Below are 21,116 nucleotides of genomic sequence, written 5' to 3'. Positions count from 1 at the left end.
ATTAAGTAAAATCGTGTGTGTAAAACTCTAACCCGGGGCCTGGCTTAGGACCACAAGCAACTATTATTATCGTGACCTCTGCAGGAGAAAGCTCTTTTCTGGCTCTTTTTCTGTAAGAAAACCCATTCTTTCTCCAGTGAGACCCCATTCACAAGGTCGCAGCAGAACAGAAAGTGCTTTCAACTGCTGGGGGATGGGCGCTGCAAGAACATGGACCCAGCCATCCCGGGCGGCAGAGCACAGCCCCCTCGGCCAAGCCTAACTTCCATTTCCTTCCCTTCCTTTTTGAGAGAGCTAGGCTCCCCCCACGCGCTCGGTTATCTTATTTTCCTGAGCCTCGCCAGGTCGCCGGCCTCTCTCTGCGTCCTTCTGATCATGTGGGCCCCGCGGCAGCCGTGCAGTCACGGCCGGCGGCTGGATCCCTCCACGCCCCATTCTTTCTCTTGGCTCCCGCGGGCCGGAGCTGCGTTCTGAAGACCCGGTTCCCGCGGGGATTGACGCGCTGGGGGAGGAGCGGTTTCTTGCTGCGCGCCTCTCAGGAGCATTACGGCTGGGCTCGTTCCCGGCTCCGGCCGCCAGCCCCAGCCTCCCGGGTCCGGAGCGGGGACTGGAGGAGGCGGCGAGGGAGGGAGCGCGAGCGAGGAGGCACGCGCCCGCCTGCCCGTCCGCGCCCAGACCGCTGCCGCCGCCTTAGCAGCCATGGCCGAGCGTCGCGCCTTCGCCCAGAAGATCAGCAGGTAAATCTGGGGCATGTGGCGCGCCGCGGCAGTCGGAGGGAGAGCCGGAGAGTCCTCCCGGGCCCGGCCTAGGAGGCGGGTGGGTGTGGCGACGGGGGCGCCGGGATCCCGCGGCCTGGTCGGCTGCTGGGCGGAGGGGCCAAGGGGACTCGCCGGGGCTGCCGAGGCCTCGCGCGGCGCTCCTGCCTCGGCCCTCAGCCCTCGCCTACCCCGGGGGCGCAGAGAGCCCCACGCGCACGCCTCCGCCGGCTCCTCGGCCGCCCGGGCCTGGAGTTTGGCGGTGGCTTATTGAAAGGCAGGCGGGGTAAGCTCGGCGGCTGGCCGCTCCGCGCTTCCCGAATTCTTTGTGTCCCCACCCCCGGGCTGGCCGGGGCCCTTTCCCTCTCTCCGCCCACCCTCGGCTCTCCCCAGGAGGGTGCGGGGGGTCCGCCCTCGTCTCCACCCCAACAAAAGGTTCGGTGCGCGGCGGACTCCCGGTGGAGGAGGGAGGCCGCCCCTCCTTAACGCCCCTTCACCCTTCCCAGAAATCTGACACGAATCCTCTTTGCACCCGGGGGTCTTGTTCAGAGTGGGCGCGTGCACCCAGAATGGAAAACGTACGGCCAGAATAAAAAGTTGAGAACCTGTGCTTTGCACCTTCGGTGTGCAGCTGCAGGATCTGCCGAATTGTACGCTGGAGCTTGATCCTGCTGGCGTGTGAATGTAAATTACCCTGGGTTTCTCGTAGCTCCGGAGAAAGATGGATGATAGGCAGTGTTCTTTATACGCCGGCCCTTTGACTCGTGTTTTAGGAGTCTAGACGTAAAAAGTAAACGATCAAGGCTGAGTTTTCTTTTACCTACTTGTGGTGAGAATGTTGCCGTTTTTCTCCCCTCTAAAACTAAAAATTGAATTACGGTGGAGGATTCTAGTATTTGTAGACTTTGTGAAATATACGAATGTATACGACACTAGACATTCTGTTAATTATGAAGTCGCAAGGGAAGAAACATTCGAATATATTACTTTTTTGACAATTCTATTTCCTTGACTCTGGGTCTTTTTAGTTTACTGTTATTTCTTAAAGATTTTTTTTTTTTTTGCCTGCCAAACAAGTCTTTTCTTAACTATCTGAACTTCCATAGTATTACTCTATTTTGGTTACGTTTTTCATTTAAAACTAACATCTCTTTAAGCTTTGTGCTTTTTTTTTTTCTTTCGAACTTTAGAACATATTTCATTTCCTCAGGAGGCAAAATAGCAAATGCTTAAGAGCATGGAGGCTCAGTCTATGACATGGGCTGAAATCCTGATTGTTACTTTCTAAGTTAACACCTTGGCCAAATTGATTAAGTTCTCTTAAGCTTTAGTTTTAAGCTGGTCTGGATAATGGGTAAAAACAAATCAAAAAAGTGTACCCAGCTCATAGACTTGTTGTAAACATTGTGGCATAATTTGTGTAAAGGTTTTAGTATGGTGTATGGCTCCTGCTAGCTATCACTGAACCCTTAAAATAAGTAGTATAATCTAGGGAGCTGTGATAGACTTAATAGGAATTTATTACTTAATAGGGAATTATTACTTTTGTTCTTTTTTTGTAAGATAATTTGATCTTGTTTCTGAAGGTAGTGCCATTTAAAAATAGATATATTACTTGACATGCATGCTAAGTATTAATTTCTCTTAGAGCCAAAAGGTTATCTCTGAGAACACTGTGCTGATCAAGAAAGTGCACATTAGGGAGTTAGGTATGAAATGTATACAATGTCTGTTCTCCAATCATGGGATTTGTCCTTAGATAGACATGACAAAACACAAGAAAAAAAGATAACCAGTTTTGCAAAATAACAAAAAATTCAAATTGACATTACCTTGTAAAGTTATAAAAGTACATGAGGCAATAGAAATGAAGATACGTGAATTGATTGGAGAGATATTCGGACGTAGGTGTGCAGTGATTGATGATTGTTTGGATGTGGAAGGTGAGGAAGACTGAAGAGTCTGGGAGGACATCCAAGTTTCTGATTTGAGCATCTGGGTTAGAGGCAATTGTTGAGGTAAGGGAGTGCAGGAGGGGGAAGGGGCCTGAGAGTGGGAAGTGTGGGGTACTGGAGATGTTAATTCAGTTTTGTACTTGTTAGTTTTGAAGTGCTGTGGAGCACTCAAAGAAAAATGTCTGTGAGGTTGTCGGTACAGGTTTAAGGTGCAGAAGAGAGATTGAGTTGGAGGTCTAGATTTCAGAGCAATCAGCAAGTAGACTGTAGTTAAAGAAGAGGAGTAGGTGAGATAGTTCAGGAGGAATGCTCGGACTTAATTTGGAGGAAAGACCAAGGACAGAACAGCTTATCTGGTCATTGTGAATGAAAGGTACTTTCCTCCTAGGAAAACACGGCTGAATAAATTCCTGTTCTGCTGCTTAATTTCCTACCATGGGAAGTATAGTACAGTTTGAAAACAAACTGCCTGGTTTGACATCCTAGTGCTGCCCCTCATAGAGTAAACTTGGGCAAGTTATTCCCCCGCAGTTTTACCTCATTTTCCCTATCTGTAGAATGGAGTTGATGGTGTATAGACTCACCTTATAGGATGGTTGTAAGAGTTGAACAAGTTCGTACCCGTGAAGTGCTTATAAGTGCTTTTTTGATAATGACTGCCCAGTAAGTATCACTTTTTAAAAATTACGGGATTTATGGAATGGCCTAGGACCATTTCTTGGAAGTAATAATCCTTTTTATGATGTACCTGCATGAACTTTGTTGCTCTGTGAAAAGCCTGTTGCTATCTGAAAACTTACTTTTCTTTTTCAAAGGTTTCTGGTTTTTTAAAAACCTTTACTTTAAAAAGAATTATATTGGTCTCTTTCCTGGCTCAGTTATTTCCTAGCCCTTTGCTTTTAGTGCTTTTGTTTTTTGAGGCTGTGATTGGTGATTTCTTGAAGCTCTCTATTCTGTATCACTGATTGCACTGCTAACCTCAGCTCATCATAGAAAAGCAGACTTCATGTCAAGTACTGCCTCTTGTCTGTTCTCCCTGCTTTTGGAGAACAAGACAAATGCTTTGTTAACCTTTGTAATCACTCCCTCATATATAATGGGCTTCCCAGGTGGCTCAGTTGGGAAAAATCCACCTGCCAGTGCATGAGATGTGCATTCAACCCCTGGTCCAGGAAGATTTCATGGAGAAAGAAATGGCGACTCCACTCCAGTACTCGTGCCTGGAGAACCCCTTGGACAGAGGAGCCCGGCGGGCTACAGTTGATAGGGTCGCAAAGAGTCGGGCATGACTTAGTGACTGAACAACAGCAATGTATAATGGGTGCAATTTATGGAATGCTGTTTGTAGATAAATGATCTAGGATTTTGTTTGGATTATTTTGTCCTGTCACTTGATATTCAGCTGTAATGATGAACATTTGTGTATACTTAAAACACTTTTTACCACATTCTCATCTTCATAACCCAGAAGGCAGAAGAACACAGAACAGAATGTAGGCTCTAGGTCACATCCTCAGGTTGAAATTCCGCTTTTACGAATAATAGCTGTGTAATTCTGGGCAGTTGATCTAACCTTTGTCTTGGTTTGCTTATCAGTAAAGTGGAGCTAGAAATCTCTGTAGGGTTAATTTGAGGATTAATTGAGATAATACATGTGTTTCCTGTGCCTGAAACATAGCATTCAAAAAATATTAGCTGCTGCTATTATTCCTATATTATTTACCATTCCTATAATCTAGATGCAGAACTGAGGCCTACTAAGAGAATGAGATTATTTGTCTTATTTGAGGCTAAAATCCTAGTTCTGTGATTTCAGATGTTCAGTTCAGTTCAGTCACTCAGTCGTGTCCGACTCCTTACGACCCCATGAATTGCATCACTCCAAGCCTCCCTGTCTATCACCAACTCCTGGAGTTCACTCAGATTCACGTCCATTGAGTCCGTGATGCCATCCAGCCATCTCATCCTCTGTCGTCCCCTTCTCCTCCTGCCTCCAATCCCTCCCAGCATCAGAGTCTTTTCCAATGAGTCAACTCTTCGCATGAGGTGGCCAAAGTACTGGAGTTTCAGCTTTAGCATCAGTCCTTCCAAAGAAGTCCCAGGACTGATCTCCTTTAGAATGGAGTGGTTGGATCTCCTTGCAGTCCAAGGGACTCTCAAGAGTCTTCTCCAACACCACACTTCAAAAGCATCAGTTCTTCGGCACTCAGCTTTCTTTACAGTCCAACTCTCACATCCATACATGACTCCTGGAAAAAGCATAGCCTTGACTAGATGGACCTTAGTCTGCAAAGTAATGTTTCTGCTTTTGAATATGCTGTCTAGGTTGGTCATAACTTTTCTTCCAAGGAGTAAGCGTCTTTTAATTTCATGGCTGCAGTCACCATCTACAGTGATTTTGGAGCCCAAAAAATAAAGTCTGACCCTGTTTCCACTGTTTCCCCATCTATTTCCCATGAAGTGATGGGACCGGATGCCATGATCTTTGTTTTCTGAATGTTGAGCTTTAAGCCAACTTTTTCACTCTCCTCTTTCACTTTCATCAAGAGGCTTTTTAGTTCCTCTTCACTTTCTGCCATAAGGGTGGTGTCATCTGCATATCTGAGGTTATTGATATTTCTCCTGGCAATCTTGATTCCAGCTTGTGTTTCTTCCAGTTCAGCGTTTTTCATGATGTCCTCTGCATATAAGTTAAATAAGGAGGGTGACAATATACAGCCTTGACGTACTCCTTGTCCTATTTGGAACCAGTCTGTTGTTCCGTGTCTAGTTCTTACTGTTGCTTCCTGATCTGCATACAGATTTCTCAAGAGGCAGGTCAGGTGGTCTGGTATTCCCATCTCTCTCAGAATTTTCCACAGTTTATTGTGATCCACACAGTCAAAGGCTTTGGCATAGTCAAAGCAGAAATAGATGTTTTTCTGGAACTCTCTTGCTTTTTCGATGATCCAGCGGATGTTGACAATTTGATCTCTGGTTCCTCTGCCTTTTCTAAAACCAGCTTGAATATCAGAGAGTTCACGGTTCACGTATTGCTGAAGCCTGGCTTGGAGAATTTTGAACATTACTTTACTAGCATGTGAGATGAGTGCAGTTGTGCGATAGTTTGAGCATTCTTTGGCATTGCCTTTCTTTGGGATTGGAATGAAAACAGACCTTTTCCAGTCCTGTGGTTAAACCCTTACAATTTGTATTTTCTTTCTGCAAGATATTTTCTGTGGTAGTTCTAGATTTTCTAACAGTGCTGCTATTAGTATCCCCAGAGTTACCGTTGCTTTCTTAATCTTTATTAATTTGGTATCATTTTGCTGCCCAAGAAGCAGAATTTAATGAAAGACTTCATCAGATCTTTATTTCTGAGGAAAATCTTACATGAGTAGGATTTTCTGGATATAGGCTTATTTATAACCTCAGTTTTATTTTAGTCTTGAATCTGTTCATAACCCTGGCTGGATAGCCCCAATCTTTTAATCTACTTCGTTCAATTCATTTTGTCACTCCTGATCAAAGTAGATCATTTCCACATAGTATCAACTATTTCAGTGCTGCGTGTTTCATCACTTTAGACACATATACCACCTCCCTGACTGTCTGTTGTGCTCATCTCCCTAACTGTTAATACTGAATATGTAGCCTATTTCTTGCTCCTGAGCTGCAGAGTAGTGTTAGAAGGAGACTAGAGTAGTCCGGAGTTGATCCGTTATTAATTAATGTCTTCTCATTTGAAATGAGGTTTATTCCAAATAATTTCTCTTATTTACTATCTTTGTTTACCTACTCCATCTTTTACTGAAAATTTTGGGACCATATCACATGGTGCTGTGCTGTGCTAAGTCGCTTCAGTTGTGTGACCCCATGGACTGTAGCCCTCTAGGCTCCTCTGTCCATGGAATTCTCCAGGCAAGAATACTGGAATGGGTTGCCATGCCCTCCTCAGGGGAACTTCCTGACCTAGGAATTGAACCTGCGTCTTTTATATGTCCTACGTTGGCAGGCAGATTATTTACCGTTAGCTTATGGGAAGCCGCCATACCACGTGAGTCCTTCATTTTAACCTTGACATATGACTGTCCCAGTATGTCATTCAGCTGTCCTTCTCTTGAACCCGAAAGGTGTCTTGTCCCTAAAACTTACCTATTTTATTGTATTTTGAACCCTGTATGTTGGCACCTACTCCCAACTTTGATCTCACAATTTTCCCTTTCTTTTGTAGCATCTTCAGTCTGTTCTTTTTCATGGGTGTTTCCCTTAAGCCGTAAGACTTATTCTCATCATAAAAAAGAACTGTTGCGTCTTCTGGCATTTCTAGCTGCCAACCCATCATTCCTTTTTCTTTTATAGTCACCTTTGTCACATGTATGTGGTATAGTCACGACTACTTCCTGCTTGGTTCTCCTTCCCATCAATCTTGTAGCAATATGGCAGTGCTTACCATGCTGCCTTATATGTACTTGAATTGTAGACCTCTTGAGAATTAGGAATGGTTGACTTTTTTCTTTTGTTCATCACTGATTTCAAGTGCTGCGGTTTTTTAGTTATTTATTTTTAAATTTCTAATGCTTGCTCTCCTTTTTCCGTTCCCCTTCTTTTCTACTGCTTTCAGAACTCTTTGAGGACTGGTCTAGATCTTTTTGGGCTTGCCAGGTGGCACAGTGGTAAAGAATCCACCTGGCAGTGCAGGAGACGGCAGTTTGATCCCAGGGTTGGGAAAATTTCCTGGAGTAGGAATTGGCAACCTATTCCAGTATTTTTGCCTGGAAAATCCCATGGATAGAGGAGCCTGGTGGCTCCATGGTGTCTGTACTCCTGTACAGTCCATGGGGTTGCAAAAGTGTTGAGCACAACTTAGCAACTACACATCAATAATCCCTCCTTGTCCTCAACTCACCCACACTGATAGATCTTCAAAAGTATAAGTGAGGAACTCCTTTCTTACTTCACCATCTAATCTTTTTTTTTTTTTTTTTAACCATCTAATCTTTATAATTCCATGGACAGAGGAACCTGGCAAGCCACAGTCCAGGGGGTTGCAAAGAGTTGGACACAACTGAGCACACACACACTAGGTCTTTTTATCTCCATGCTTAGCACATAATCTTGTGTAAACTGGACATCTAAAGAGTGTATGAGTGAATACCGCCTGGCACCTGAATCATCTTTCATAACTTCACTTACAGATAACCACAATAAGTTTGTAGCTTATCTAGTTCCTCCCTCCTCTAATTCAAATGTGTTTCAAATGAATTCTCCTTAAAACACAGCTTTTATCATGGCATGCTGCTGCTGCTGCTAAGTCACTTCAGTCATGTCCGACTCTGCGCGACCCCATAGACGGCCTCCTACCAGGCTCCTCTGTCCCTGGGTTTCTCCAGGCAAGAACACTGGAGTGGGTTGCCATTTCCTTCTCCAATGCATGAACATGAAAAGTGAAAGTGAAGTTGCTCAGTCGTATCCGACTCCTAGTGACCCCATGGACTGCAGCCTACCAGGCTCCTCCGTCCATGGGATTTTCCAGGCAAGAGTACTGGAGTGGGGTGCCATTGCCTTCTCCTTATCATGGCATACTTATGTTCAAAAATGTATACGTAGTGACTTCTTGTGGGGTTAAATCCAAACCCCTGCTTGCATTTTAAAAGTCATCTGTAATCTGGTCTTTTCTCTTGTTGCTTATTCTTGAGTTTACATTTTGGACTAGTCAATCTGGTTTTTTCACTTTACCCCCACAATGCTCTGCTCATTTCCATCTCTATAACAGTTCTGTTGTTTTTGATATATGCTGCCTTTTCTCTTCTAAATCTTACCTTTTGGTTCAGAGTGCTCCAAGCTGCTGTCCTGACATTTGGGATAACCATTTCCTTGGTTTTCTTTTTTTTACCGCCTACGAATACATCCATAGGAGAAGGCAATGGCATCCATAAGTAATTCTACTTAGAAGAATTTTTAATTCATTTAAATAGAATCATACTGTATGTTTGTATGCTGTTCTATCTTCTTTTGCTCAAAATTGTATCTGTGAGATTCAGCCATGATGTTACAAGCAGTTGAAGTTCATTCATTTTCATTGCTTAATATTTTTCATTGTATAAACATAACCACAGTTTTCCATTCTACAGTAGATGGACATTTGGGTTGTTTCCATTTTTTAAAAAAATTATTTTACAAATACACCAAAATCATGCAACGCTGCCAGCAGTAGATGCAATTCTGGGCCACAAGTCTACACATTCCTTTGCAACTGGTCCTGTGATGGCAGAACCTTTCATCTCGCCTTTGTTGTTTACTGTGACCCCTGCATTATCTTCAAAATAAAGAAAGACACCATCTTTTCTCCAGTATAAGTTTCATTATCAAATTACCACTGCTGGATGTTCCTTCTTTCTGAGCTCTGGTTTGCCTTTCTTGACTGTGGCCATCACCATGTCACCCACACCAGCAGCAGGAAGTCTATTCAATCGTCCCTTGATCCCCTTCACAGAGATGATATACAGATTTTGGCTCCAGCACAGTTGATCACGGCTCCAACCGGGAGACCCAAGAGATCGGAATTTTGCGCCAGAGGACCCACCACGTCCTCGCTTCAACATCCTCAAGGCCGGAAAGGGACAAAAAGGGCTGTTGCCAATTTTTGACTATTAGAAACAATGCTGCTATGAGCATTCCTACATATATATTCTGGTACATATGTTCCTGAGTTTTTCTAGGGTATACTCAGGTGTGGAGTTGCTGGGTCTTGGTTGCTTGTTGTAGCAATTTTATTTATCGTCAAATTTGTTAGGCAATGCCAAACTTTTCTAAGATAGATGTACAAATTTACACTCCCACATGTTGCTTTACATAGTTACCATCACTTGGTTTTGCTAACTTTCTCATTTTTGCCAGTCTGATGGATGCATGCTGCTATCTTATTGTAAAAGTTTTAACACATATTTATTTGATTACTAATGAGATTGAGCCCTGTTTTTGTATGTTTATTGACCATTTGCATTTACTCTTTTGTAAATTACCTAATTAAATAGTTTGCCATTTTCTTTCTTTGTTTCTTCCCTTTGGGTTCTTTTTCTTATTGATTTTTGTGAGTACCTTACATATATTCAGTAGATTAGTTATTTATTGATTTTACATTTTGCAAATATCTTCATACACTATGGTTTGTTTTTAATCCTTTTACTGGAACGTTTTGAAAACTAAGCTTTAATGCAGTATAACAGGGCTTTTTTTTTAAATGTATAATACTTTTGGGGTCTTATTTAAGAAATATTTTATTACCCTGAGGTCATTCATATATCATATATTTATCATAAACTTTGTAATTACCTCCTTTGTATTTAGGTTTATATTCCACCTGGGCTTGATATGTGTATGGAGTGAAATTTTATTTTTTTCAGAATGGATTCTCCTTTCGCTATTGATCTGTCCTGCCATCTCTATAAATATGTGTGTGTCCTTATTTTTGGGTCTTTTTTATGGGCTCTATTTTGTTCCATTGATTTGGTTATACATCTTTTCATTAATTATAAACAGTTTTCATTATAATAAGCTTTGGAATTTGGTAGGATAACTCTTTCCACCTTAAAAAAAGTGTCCTAGCTGCTCTTCAGTTCAGTTCAGTTCAGTCGCTCAGTCGTGTCTGATTCTTTGCAACCCCATGAATTGCAGCACGCCAGGCCTCCTGTCTATCACCAACTCCCGGAGTTCACTCAGACTCACGTCCATCAAGTTGGTGATGCCGTCCAGCCATCTCATCCTCTGTCGTCCCCTTCTCCTCCTGCCCCCAATTCCTCCCAGCATCAGAGTCTTTTCCAATGAGTCAATCTTTGCATGAGGTGGCCAAAGTACTGGAGTTTTAGCTTTAGCATCAGTCCTTCCAAAGAACACCCAGGGCTGATCTCCTTCAGAGTGGACTGGTTGGATCTCCTTGCAGTCCAAGGGACCCTCAAGAGTCTTCTCCAACACCACAGTTCAAAAGCATCAATTCTTCGGCGCCCTGCCTTCTTCACACTCCAACTCTCACATCTACACATGACCACAGGAAAAACCATAGCCTTGACTAGACGGACCTTTGTTGGCAAAGTAATGTCTCTGCTTTTCAATAGCTGCTCTTAGCTTTTTGAATTTCTGTATATATTTTAGAATCTACCAAAAACAAACAAAACCTCCCAAATCTTTGGTGACCTAAATGGGAAGGAAATCCAAGGAAGAAGGGTTATATGTGTATGTGTGGCTGATTCACTTTGCTATACAACAGAAACTGAGATAAATTGTAAAGCGACTATACTTTATACCATCTACAAAATGGCAACCCACTTTGTCTTTTCTTTTTTTTTAAAAAATTATTTTTTTACCAACGTTTAATAATGATCCTTGATTCTTTGAAATGGGCACAGGCTTTTCAACTCTGGATGGTCCTCAGGTCCTTGAAAAAACAAAACAAACCACCACCCCCCCCCCCCCAAATGAAAAACTGCCAAGTCCTTTTAGAATTTGATTTGGATTGCTTTGAATCTATGTATCAATTTGTGGAAGAAATGATACTTTTAAGTTACTGACTTTCCAATTCATGATTGTGGTGCGTGTCTCCATTTATTTAGCTCTTTATATCACACAATGAGGGCTTCCCTAGTGACTCAGATGGTAAAGCAGCTGTTTGCAGTGCAGGAGACCTGGGTTCGATCCCTGGGTTGGGAAGATCCCCTGGAGAAGGAAACGGCAGCCCCCTCCAGTATTCTTGCCTGGAAAATCCCATGGACCATGGAGCCTGGTAGGCTATTGTCCATGGGGTTGCAAAGAGTTGGACTGAGCGACTTTCACTTTCACCTTTCATCACACAATGAAATTTTATAGTTCTCTCTGCAAGGCTTTGCATATCTTTTGTTAGATTTATTTTTAGGTATGTATCAGTGATACACCTTGCTGGGCTTCCCAGGTGACTCAGTGGTAAAGAATCTGCCTACCAGTGCAGAAGACATGGGTTCAATCCCTGGGTTGAGAAGATACCCTGGAGAAAGAAATGGCAACCCACCCCGATATTCTTGCCTGGAAAATCCCATGGACAGAGGAGCTTAGGGGGCTATAGTCCATGTGGTCACAAAAGAGTCAGGCATGACTCAGTGACTAATAAATAATAAAATATCTTGCTAAACTCTTGTTAAATCTAAAAATGTGTATTCCTTTGTATTTTCTTTTTCTTTTATGAGACAGGATGCTCAGGGCTGGTGCACTGGGATGACCCTGAGGGATGGGATGGGGAGGGAGGTGGAGGAGGGATGGGGAACACATGTACACCCATGGCTGATTCATGTGAATGTATGGCAGAAACCACCACAATATTGAAAAGTAATTAGCCTCCAATTAAAATAAATTAAAAAAAAGAAAAAATATAGACCTAGGTACAGTGATGGGTAGCCTTGTCCTCCAGATTTGTTATATCAAATTAATTTTGCACAAAGGAATTGGTTTTAAGGGGCAGAATGTACTGACAATTTGTAGTTTTACTTAGTTATAGACATTGGTTGCTATTTTACACTGATAATGTCTGCTCCAGTTTTTTACTTTTAGTCTGTATCTTTTGTTTTGCTTCTTATTTATACTTTTTCTTTACAATTAAAAAATGAAAGCGTCCCTTGAAGAAAATAATAAAATAATAATGAAAATAATTATACTCTTTACTCAGGAAAAAAATTGTTTTAATTGAAATTTAATAATAATCCTTGATTCTTTAAAATGGGCACAGGCTCTTCAACTCTGGATCGTCCTCAAGCTGTTATACAACAGCATTGTGGGACTGATTCAACCAGAACTGTTATACTTTCTCAGGAAAACACAGGGTCAGTCTTTTTCAGGAGGCTTAATATTCCAACTTCGTACTTGATAAACCTCTGTTACAGGACAGACTAAAGCTGAAGGGGAAGATTAGGCTGCAGTCAACCTACTTACTGCCCTGTGGCCTTGTTTATTCTGTGTACATAGCTGTATCATATGAAAATCAAGGATTTTGTTGTGTCTTTTGAAACTTGTAGCTGGCTTATTTTTTTGTGTTGATCTGTATATTATTACCTTGTATTACTGTATAGATTTTTAATATCATTTCTATTCAACATTGTATTAATATTGAGTGTCTTTGCTGACAAACTTTGCTGACAAAGGTCCATATAGTCAAAGCTATGGTTTTTCCAGTTGTCATGTACAGATGTGAGAGTTGGACCATACAGAAAGCTGAGCACTGAAGAATTGATGCTTTTGAATTGTGGTGCTAGAGAAGACTCTTAAGAATCCCCTGTACTTCAGGGAGATCAAACTAATCAATTGTAAAGGGAATCAGTCCTGAATATTCATTGGAAGGACTGATGCTGAAGCTGAAGCTCCAATACTTTGGCCACCTGATGTGAAGAGCTGACTCATTGGAAAAGACCCTGATGCTGAAGGCAAAAGGAAAAGGGGGCAGCAGAGGATAAGATGGTTAGATAGCATCACCAACTCAGTGGAATGAATCTGAACAAACTCTGGAAGATGGTGAAAAACAGGGGAGCCTGGTATGTTGCAGTCTATGGGGTTGCAAAGAATTGGATACAACTTAGCAACTGAACAACAATATCCTCAGTTTGTTTATAATCTCAAAATGTTTTCACTTAGTATTAAGCCTTATGGTTATTGTAGGTTTTTGTAGATCTCTTTCTGTTTGGATTCCCTAGAAAACAGATACTGAGACAAAGATAAAGAGTTGAGACTTTTTCTGGGAGGCATAATCCTAGAGCATTAGAAGAGAAAAGGGAAGTGAAGCAGAGAAAGATGGGAAACAGTGTAAGGTAATATCTTATCTCGTTGGCCACTGCTTCACAAAGAGCTAGGAGGAGATTGTTTGGCACATGTGCTTGCTAGGCCATACAGGATATCACTGGACAGCAGAATAGTTCCTCAGATCTGCAGATGGGACTCTGAAAGAAGAGGAAATTCATCTGCCTGCTTTTCTCCTGAATCTTCCTAACTCAGAGTTAGTTCCCTTTCCTTTCTGGGTTGCATCTTTTGAACCCCTTTGTCAACCACTCGAGATGTCCCACTACTTTTTCAGTGGCCTTTTATAGAAGAGACTTCTTGGTTTCAAGTGACAGAACCTCAAAGCAGATTAATTTGCACATACAAAAAGTTGCTGACTAGTGTAACTGAGTACATTCGGTCCAGTGATGTTCATATAGGCTTCTTATCTTCTTGTCTTGGCTAGATTTTCCCACAGAGTTGTAACAAAAGGGTTACAGTGGGAATTGACAGTCCCAGGCTCTAATCCTGCAAGTTCAGTTGTGGCAGAAAAGGTTTAGGAACTCAGTTATTGGTCTGGCTTGGACCACATTACTATAATCCTTCCTTGAACCAATTATTATATTTAGGGATGCAGGGGACTCTGACCAGTCCTGGGTAGTATGTCCTCTATGGCTTGGGGGAGAGATATGGTGGTGTCAGCAACACTCAACCTCAAAGAATGAGTTACTTATCAAAAAGGAGTTTATAACCAAAAGAAGGAGGATCAGAGAGCTGGTCCCCAAAACAACTGATGTTCTTTGAAATTAGTCGTTTGAAGTTGTGTAGCATCACTATAATCATTTAAATATATAGCTGTATAGTCAGCTTGACTACCTGCCAAAATTTAAATGTAACTGGTGAAGTACAAAAACAAAACCAGGGTAATCTGATGCCATCTGTGGATCCCATCTCTAACTTTAAGTGTAGCTCTCACCTTAATGCCAGCTCTGGGCTTTCCTGGTGGCTCAGCTGGTAGAGAATCTTCCTGCAATGCTGAAGACCTGGGTTTGATCCCTGGGTTGGGAAGATCCTCTGGAGAAGGAAACAGCTACCCACTTCAGTATTCTGGCCTGGAGAATTCCATGGATTAGTCCATGGGGTCGCAAAGAGTCAGACACGACTGAATGACTTTCACTTAATGCCAGCTCAGCACCTCCCAAGGAGGTCTGCTTGGTTCTTGTTTTCTGGCTTTCCCATGCTTCTTTCTGCACCTGTGCTCCTGCATCATCCTTAGGTGTTCCGTATTTGTCCTGTGACACCAGAAAACTGAACTCCTCTGCGCGTGTCAGCCTATTATTGATTTTCAGAAACTTTGCTGAAGATACAGGGATGGTGGTAAGGGGCCTCAGGGTCCAAAGCTTTCTTAGTGACTTCACCCCAACTCTTCTCTTTTTCCCATCATCAACATTCTTTTTCTCACTGTAAGCAGTTTCTTCCTCTTATCTACACAGAGTAGTTCCAATCATATCTAAACTCTTAAAAAAACTGTTTTTACATTTATTTTAATTTTTATAGTTATTCTTATATTTTATTTATTTGTTTTTGGCTGCACTGGGTCGTCGTTGCTGCACATGGGCTTTCTCTAGTTGCAGAGAGTGGGGTCCACTCTGTAGTTGTGGTTCACGGGCTTCTCACTGCGGTAGCTCCTCTTATGGTGGCACACAGATTGTGTAGTGCAGGCACAGCAGTTGTGGCGCACAGGCTTAGCTGTCCCATGGCATGTGGGATCCTCCTGGATCAAATCTGTGTCCCCTGCATTGGTAGGCAGACTCTTAACCACTGAACCACCAGGGAAGTCCTCTTTTTAAATTTTCTTTAAACAAAACAGGACAACTTTATTGAGCTATGCTTTACATACCATATACTTAATTCATTTTAAGTGTATCATTCAGTGATTTTTAGTAAATTTGCAAAGTTGTGAAACCATCACTCAGAATCCTGTTTTAGACCTTTTTCATTCCCACCTAGAATCACTTGTGCCAGTTTATAGTCACTCCCTAGTCCCACCTCGAGCTGCGGCAACCCCTAATATACTTTTAAGTCTGTCACTTTCCCTCTAAATTTGCCTTTTCTGAAAGTATCATATAAGTGGAACCATAAAATCCATGGCCTTTTGTGTCTGGCTTCTTTCACTTAATATAACTTTTCAAAGCTTGTCATGTATTGGTACTGACATTGTGGTTTTGATTTGCATTTCCTTAATGATTAGTGATATTTTTCCTGTGCTTATGAACCATTTACATATCTTATTGGTGAAATATCTATTAAAATCTTTTGCTCATTTTTGAATTGGATTATGTATCTTGTTTTTGAGTTGCAAGAGTTCTTTATACATTTTAGATACAGGTCCTTTATTAGATATATGATTTGCACATATTTTCTCCTGTCTGGTTTGTGTTTTCATTTTCTTACTGGTGAATTTTGAAGCACAAAAATTTTAAATTTTGATGAAGTCTAATTCAGTAATTTTCTTTTTGTGGATTATGATTTTGGTGTTGTTAATCTAAGACTGCATAATTCATGCTTAGGGTTTCCTTCTCTGTTTTCTTCTAGAAGTTTTAACTTTTACTTTTGGTTTATGATCCATTTTGCATTAATTTTTGTGCATGGTGTGAGATGAGGGTCTAAATTCATCTTTTGCATGTGAATGTTCAGTTGTTGCAGTAGTCTTTGTTGGAAAGACCATCTTCTCATTGAATTGCCTTCATACCTTGTCAGAAATCATGGATCTGTGTATCTGTCCTTGAAATATCAAACTGTTCTGATTGCTGTTACTTTACAGTAAAATTTGATAGCCAGAAGTGTCTTTCAGCTTTTTTTTTCTTTTTTAAAATTGTTTTTTACATTTCTGTAAGCATTTTAGGATCAGTATCAACATGAATTTTGCCAATTCTGATAAGGATTTTAGGATTCTGATAAGGATTACATTGAATCAGAAAACTAAGATCATGGCATCTGGTCCTACCACTTCATGGGAAATAGATGGGGAAACAGTGGAAACAGTGTCAGACTTTATTTTTTTGGGCTAAAAATCACTGCAGATGGTGATTGCAGCCATGAAATTAAAAGACGCTCAGTCCTTGGAAGGAAAGTTACGACCAACCTAGACAGCATACTCAAAAGCAGAGACATTACTTTGCCAACAAAGGTCAGTCTAGTCAAGGCTATGGTTTTTCCAGTAGTCATGTATGGATGTGAGAGTTGGACCGTGAAGAAAGCTGAGCACCGGAGAATTGATGCTTTTGAAGTGTGGTGTTGAAGAAGACTCTTGAGAGTCCCTTGGACTGCAAGGAGATCCAACCAGTCCATTCTGAAGGAGATCAGCCCTGGGATTTCTTTGGAAGGACTGATGCTAAATCTGAAACTCTAGTACTTTGGCCACCTCATGTGATGAGTTGACTCATTGGAAAAGACTCTGATGCTGGGAGGGATTGGGGGCAGGAGGAGAAGGGGATGACAGAGGATGAGATGGCTGGATGGCATCACCAACTCGATGGACGTGAGTTTGGGTGGTGGGGTCGCAAAGAGTTGGACACGACTGAGCAACTAGACTGACTGACTGACATTGAATCTGTAGATTAGCTTGGAGAGAGTTGCTATCAGCAATATTAAGTCTTTAGATCCATGAAAACAGGCTGTGTCTTCATTTATTGAGAGCTTTATTGATTTTTCTTACTAATATTTTAAAGTTTTCAGTGTGTAAGTCTTACACTTGTTAAATCTATTTTTAAGTATTTTATTGTTTTTGATGTTACCATGAATGGAATTAAAGAATTATTTTTGGTGAGGTTGTTGCTAGTATATAGAAATGCAATTGAATTTTGAATGTTAAATTTGTATCTTCTGACCTTGCTGAAGTCATTTATTAATTCTAGAAATATTTGGTGGATTCCTTAAACTTTTTTGCTTATAGGATGTATTGTCTGTGAGTGAAGAGTTTATTTCTTCCTTTCCAATCTTAATGCCTTTAATTTCTTCCCTTTCCTTCCCTCTTTCTCTCTCTCCCTCTTTCCCTTTCCTCCTTCTTCCCTTCATTTCTCCTTTTCTCCTTTCCCGAATTCCACTGCCTGGATCCTTCGGTATAGTGTTGAATAGAAATGGTGAGAATGCACATCCTGGCTTTCATTCCAGTCTTAGGAGGAAAGCATTTCACTATTAAGTTTAACTATTTAAGTTAACTATAAAAGTTTAAGTTAAACATTTAACTATTACCTGCTTACAGATAATGTTATGTAACAGATAATGTTACAGATAATCTTCATGACTCAGGTAATCACGATGGTGTGATCACTCACCTAGAGCCAGACATCCTGGACTGTGAAGTCAAGTGGGCTTTAGGAAGCATCACTACAAACAAAGCTAGTAGAGGTGATGGAATTCCGGTTGAGCTATTTCAAATCCTAAAAGATGATGCTGTGAAAGTGCTGTGCTCAATATGCCAGCAAATTTGGAAAACTCAGCAGTGGCCACAGGGCAGGAAAAGGTCAGTTTTCATTCCAATCCCAAAGAAAGGCAATGCCAAAGAATGTTCAAACTACTGCACAATTGCACTCATCCCACATGCTAGCAAAGTAATGCTCAAAATTCTCTAAGCCAGGCTTCAACAGTATGTGAACCATGAACTTCCAGATGTTCAAGCTCGATTTAGAAAAGGCAGAGGAACCAGAGATCAAATTGCCAGCATCTGTTGGATCATCGAAAAAACAATAGAGTTCTAGAAAAATATCTACTTTTGCTTTATTGACTCCAGCAAAGCCTTTGACTGTGTGGATCACAACAAACTGTGGAAAATTCTTCAAGAGATGGGAATACCAGACCACCTGACCTGCCTCTTGAGAAATCTGTATGCAGGTCAGGAAGCAACAGTTAGACTGGACATGGAACAACAGACTGGTTCCAAATCAGGAAAGGAGTATGTCAAGGCTGTATATTGTCACCCTGCTTATTTTACTTATATGTAGAGTACATCATGTGAAATGCCATGCTGGATGAAGCACAAGCTGGAATCAAGATTCCCGGGAGAAATATCAATAACTTCAGATACGCAGATGAACACCACCCTTACGGCAGAAAGGGAAGGAGAACTAGAGCCTTTTGATGAAAGTGAAAGGGGAGAGTGAAAAAGTTGGCTTAAAACTCAACATTCAGAAAGCTAAGATCATGGCATCCGGTCCCATCACTGCATGGCAAATAGATGGAGAAACAGTGAAAACAGTGAGAGCCTTTATTTTCTTGGGTTCTAAAGTCACTGCACATGGTGAGTGCCGCCATGAAATTAAAAGATGCTTGCTCCTTGGAAGAAAAGCTATGACCAATCTAGCCAGCATATTAAAAAGCAGATACATTACGTTGACAACAAATGTCCATCTAGTGAAAGCTGTGGTTTTTCCAGTATTCGTGTATGGATGTGAGATTTGAACTATTGAACAAAAGCACTGAGGAATTGATCCTTTTGAACTGTGGTATTGGAGAAGACTTTTGAGAGTCCCTTGGACTGTAGGGAGATCCAACCAGTCCATCCTAAAGGAGATCAGTCCTGAATATTCATTGGAAGGACTGATGCTGAAGCTGAATCTCCAATACTTTGGTCACTTGATGTGAAGAACTGACTAATTATAAAAGAGCCTGATGCTGGGAAAGATTGAAGGCAGGAGAAGGAGGGGACGACAGAGAATGAGATGGTTGGATGGCAACACCGACTCTATGGACATGAGCTTGAGTAAGCTCCAGGAGATGGTAATGGACAGGGAGACCTGGCGTGCTGCATTCCATTGGGTTACAGAGAGTTGGACATGACTAAGCAACTGAACTGAACTGAGGCAGGTAGTGTAGGAAAGGGAAGCAGGGGACAAAGATCTGAGAAGTCTGTAAGATGAACAGAGTTTAGCAACTAATTGTATACAGTTTACACCAGAATACAATTTCTGTGTTATCTTATCTTGGTATAAATTGTATACAGTGTTACAGTTTATGGGCAAGGAGAGTCTGGCTTTATTTTCCTGAGTAGAATTAAGGTATATTTATCTCCTTTTGGGAGGATTGACTTTTTACAGTACACGTTTTCCCCCTTCAGTTTTCTTTTTAGCTGCTGATTTAAGGTCAGTGATAGTTTTTACAAATACTGAGATTTTAAATTTTTTTTCTGTAGTTTATTTAATATGTTCTATGAAGTAGGGAGCATTGTTACCACCATGTTTTAGGTGAGGAAGTAGAGATAATAGTGAAATGCTGTAGATCAGAATGATGGAGACCTCCAAGTCTTTTTAATACAGTGCTTTCTGAATCTTTAACTTAAATATTATCCCCAGATAGTGTCAGATGGGATACATGAGTCATCTGACATCCTTTTTTTTTTCATTCTGCCCCAAAAGGAAGTGAAGTGAAGTGAAGTCGCTAAGTTGTGCCCGACTCTGTGCGACCCCATGGACAGTAGCCTGCACCAAGCTCCTCCATCCATGGGGTTTTCAAGGCAAGAGGACTGGAGTGGGTTGCCATTTCCTTCTCCAGGGAATCTTCCCAACCCAGGGATCGAACCCAGGTCTCTCACATTGTAGACAGACACTTTACCATCTGAGACACCAGGGAAGAGTCAAACTCTGTCTTAAATGTCAAATGTATTATAGAGAAGGATTATTTCTGTTCTTTGGTTTCACAAATCAACCTGTATGTGTTTTTGTTTTCTTGGACTTTTAGTCATTACTGGTCCACTCTGGACCTAGATTCTTAAAGAATTTAGTGCAGGATAACTTACAAATGACAGCGCCTCAGGTGGGAGTTTCATTTAACTATTCATGAAAGATAGGAAACAGATCATACCAGTGGTAGTAATTATTATAGTGTTCCTATTAATGTGTTAATATGTATCAGACATTGTCGCTGGGTATCTTTAACTGACCTCATAGGCTAGATTTTGGAGAATAGAGAAATCATTAATATGAAATATTTGTTGTTGTTCAGTCTCTAAGTTGTGTCCAACTCTTTTGTGACCCCAAGGATTGTAGCCAGCCAGGCTCCTCTGTCCATGGGACTGTCCTAGGCAAGAATACTGGAGTGGGCTGCCTTTTTTTTTTCCAGGGGATCTTCTTGACCCAGGCATCGAACTTATGTCTCCTGCATTGGCAGGTGGATTCTTTACCACTGAGCCACCAGAGAAGCCCAGTATGAACTATAATTAGAATTATTTACCTTTGGAAACTTTCTTCCATGGAAACAGGCCTTCAGAGTTTTATGGATCTGAATTCGAACCCAGCGTCTACCTTTCATAAGCTTGGGAAAGTTGCTCTATTTTTGAAATTTATCTAAAAATGTCTATTTTTTCTTGCTGTAGATTAGTATATAGTACTGCAGGAAATTTGGAAATACAAAAGGCCCAAAAGAGAAAGTAAAAATCACCGTAATTCTTGATTTAGCTTACATTCTTGATGAAGCTTACATTCTAGTGATGATCTTTGCAGACCAGAAATCGCTTAAATGTCTATCAGTAGAGTGTGGTTAAATAAGTTGCAGCGTATGCATTTCATGGACTCAATGTTAGATAAGAGGAGAACAGTGGTTAAGAGTAAGTGCTCTAAGTTCAGATCTTAGGGCTATTCCTTATTGGTTAATATGACCTGAA

General features: G+C 41.3%; 1 protein-coding gene and 1 pseudogene across 7 annotated transcripts in view; one reads left to right on the top strand and one right to left on the bottom strand.

Annotated features, from left to right (window-relative positions):
* Positions 1–287: 287 nt before the first annotated feature.
* The window catches only part of DOCK7 (dedicator of cytokinesis 7), a 190,676-nt gene continuing 169,847 nt past the window's right edge, over positions 288–21,116 (top strand). For all 7 annotated transcript variants that reach the window (XR_011257554.1, XM_069593013.1, XM_069593007.1 and 4 more), the window contains exon 1: positions 288–737. Coding sequence is in view for 6 of the 7 variants with exons in the window: in XM_069593013.1 (XP_069449114.1) it covers positions 700–737 (38 nt within the window). In the remaining variant the exon portion in view is untranslated. The remainder of the gene's footprint in view (positions 738–21,116) is intronic.
* On the bottom strand, positions 8,884–9,294 carry LOC138929816 (large ribosomal subunit protein uL14-like; annotated as a pseudogene).

The sequence above is a fragment of the Ovis canadensis genome, chromosome 1, assembly GCF_042477335.2.
Source record: "Ovis canadensis isolate MfBH-ARS-UI-01 breed Bighorn chromosome 1, ARS-UI_OviCan_v2, whole genome shotgun sequence".
Taxonomy (NCBI): domain Eukaryota; kingdom Metazoa; phylum Chordata; class Mammalia; order Artiodactyla; family Bovidae; genus Ovis; species Ovis canadensis.
This window is presented reverse-complemented; position numbering and strand designations above follow the sequence as displayed.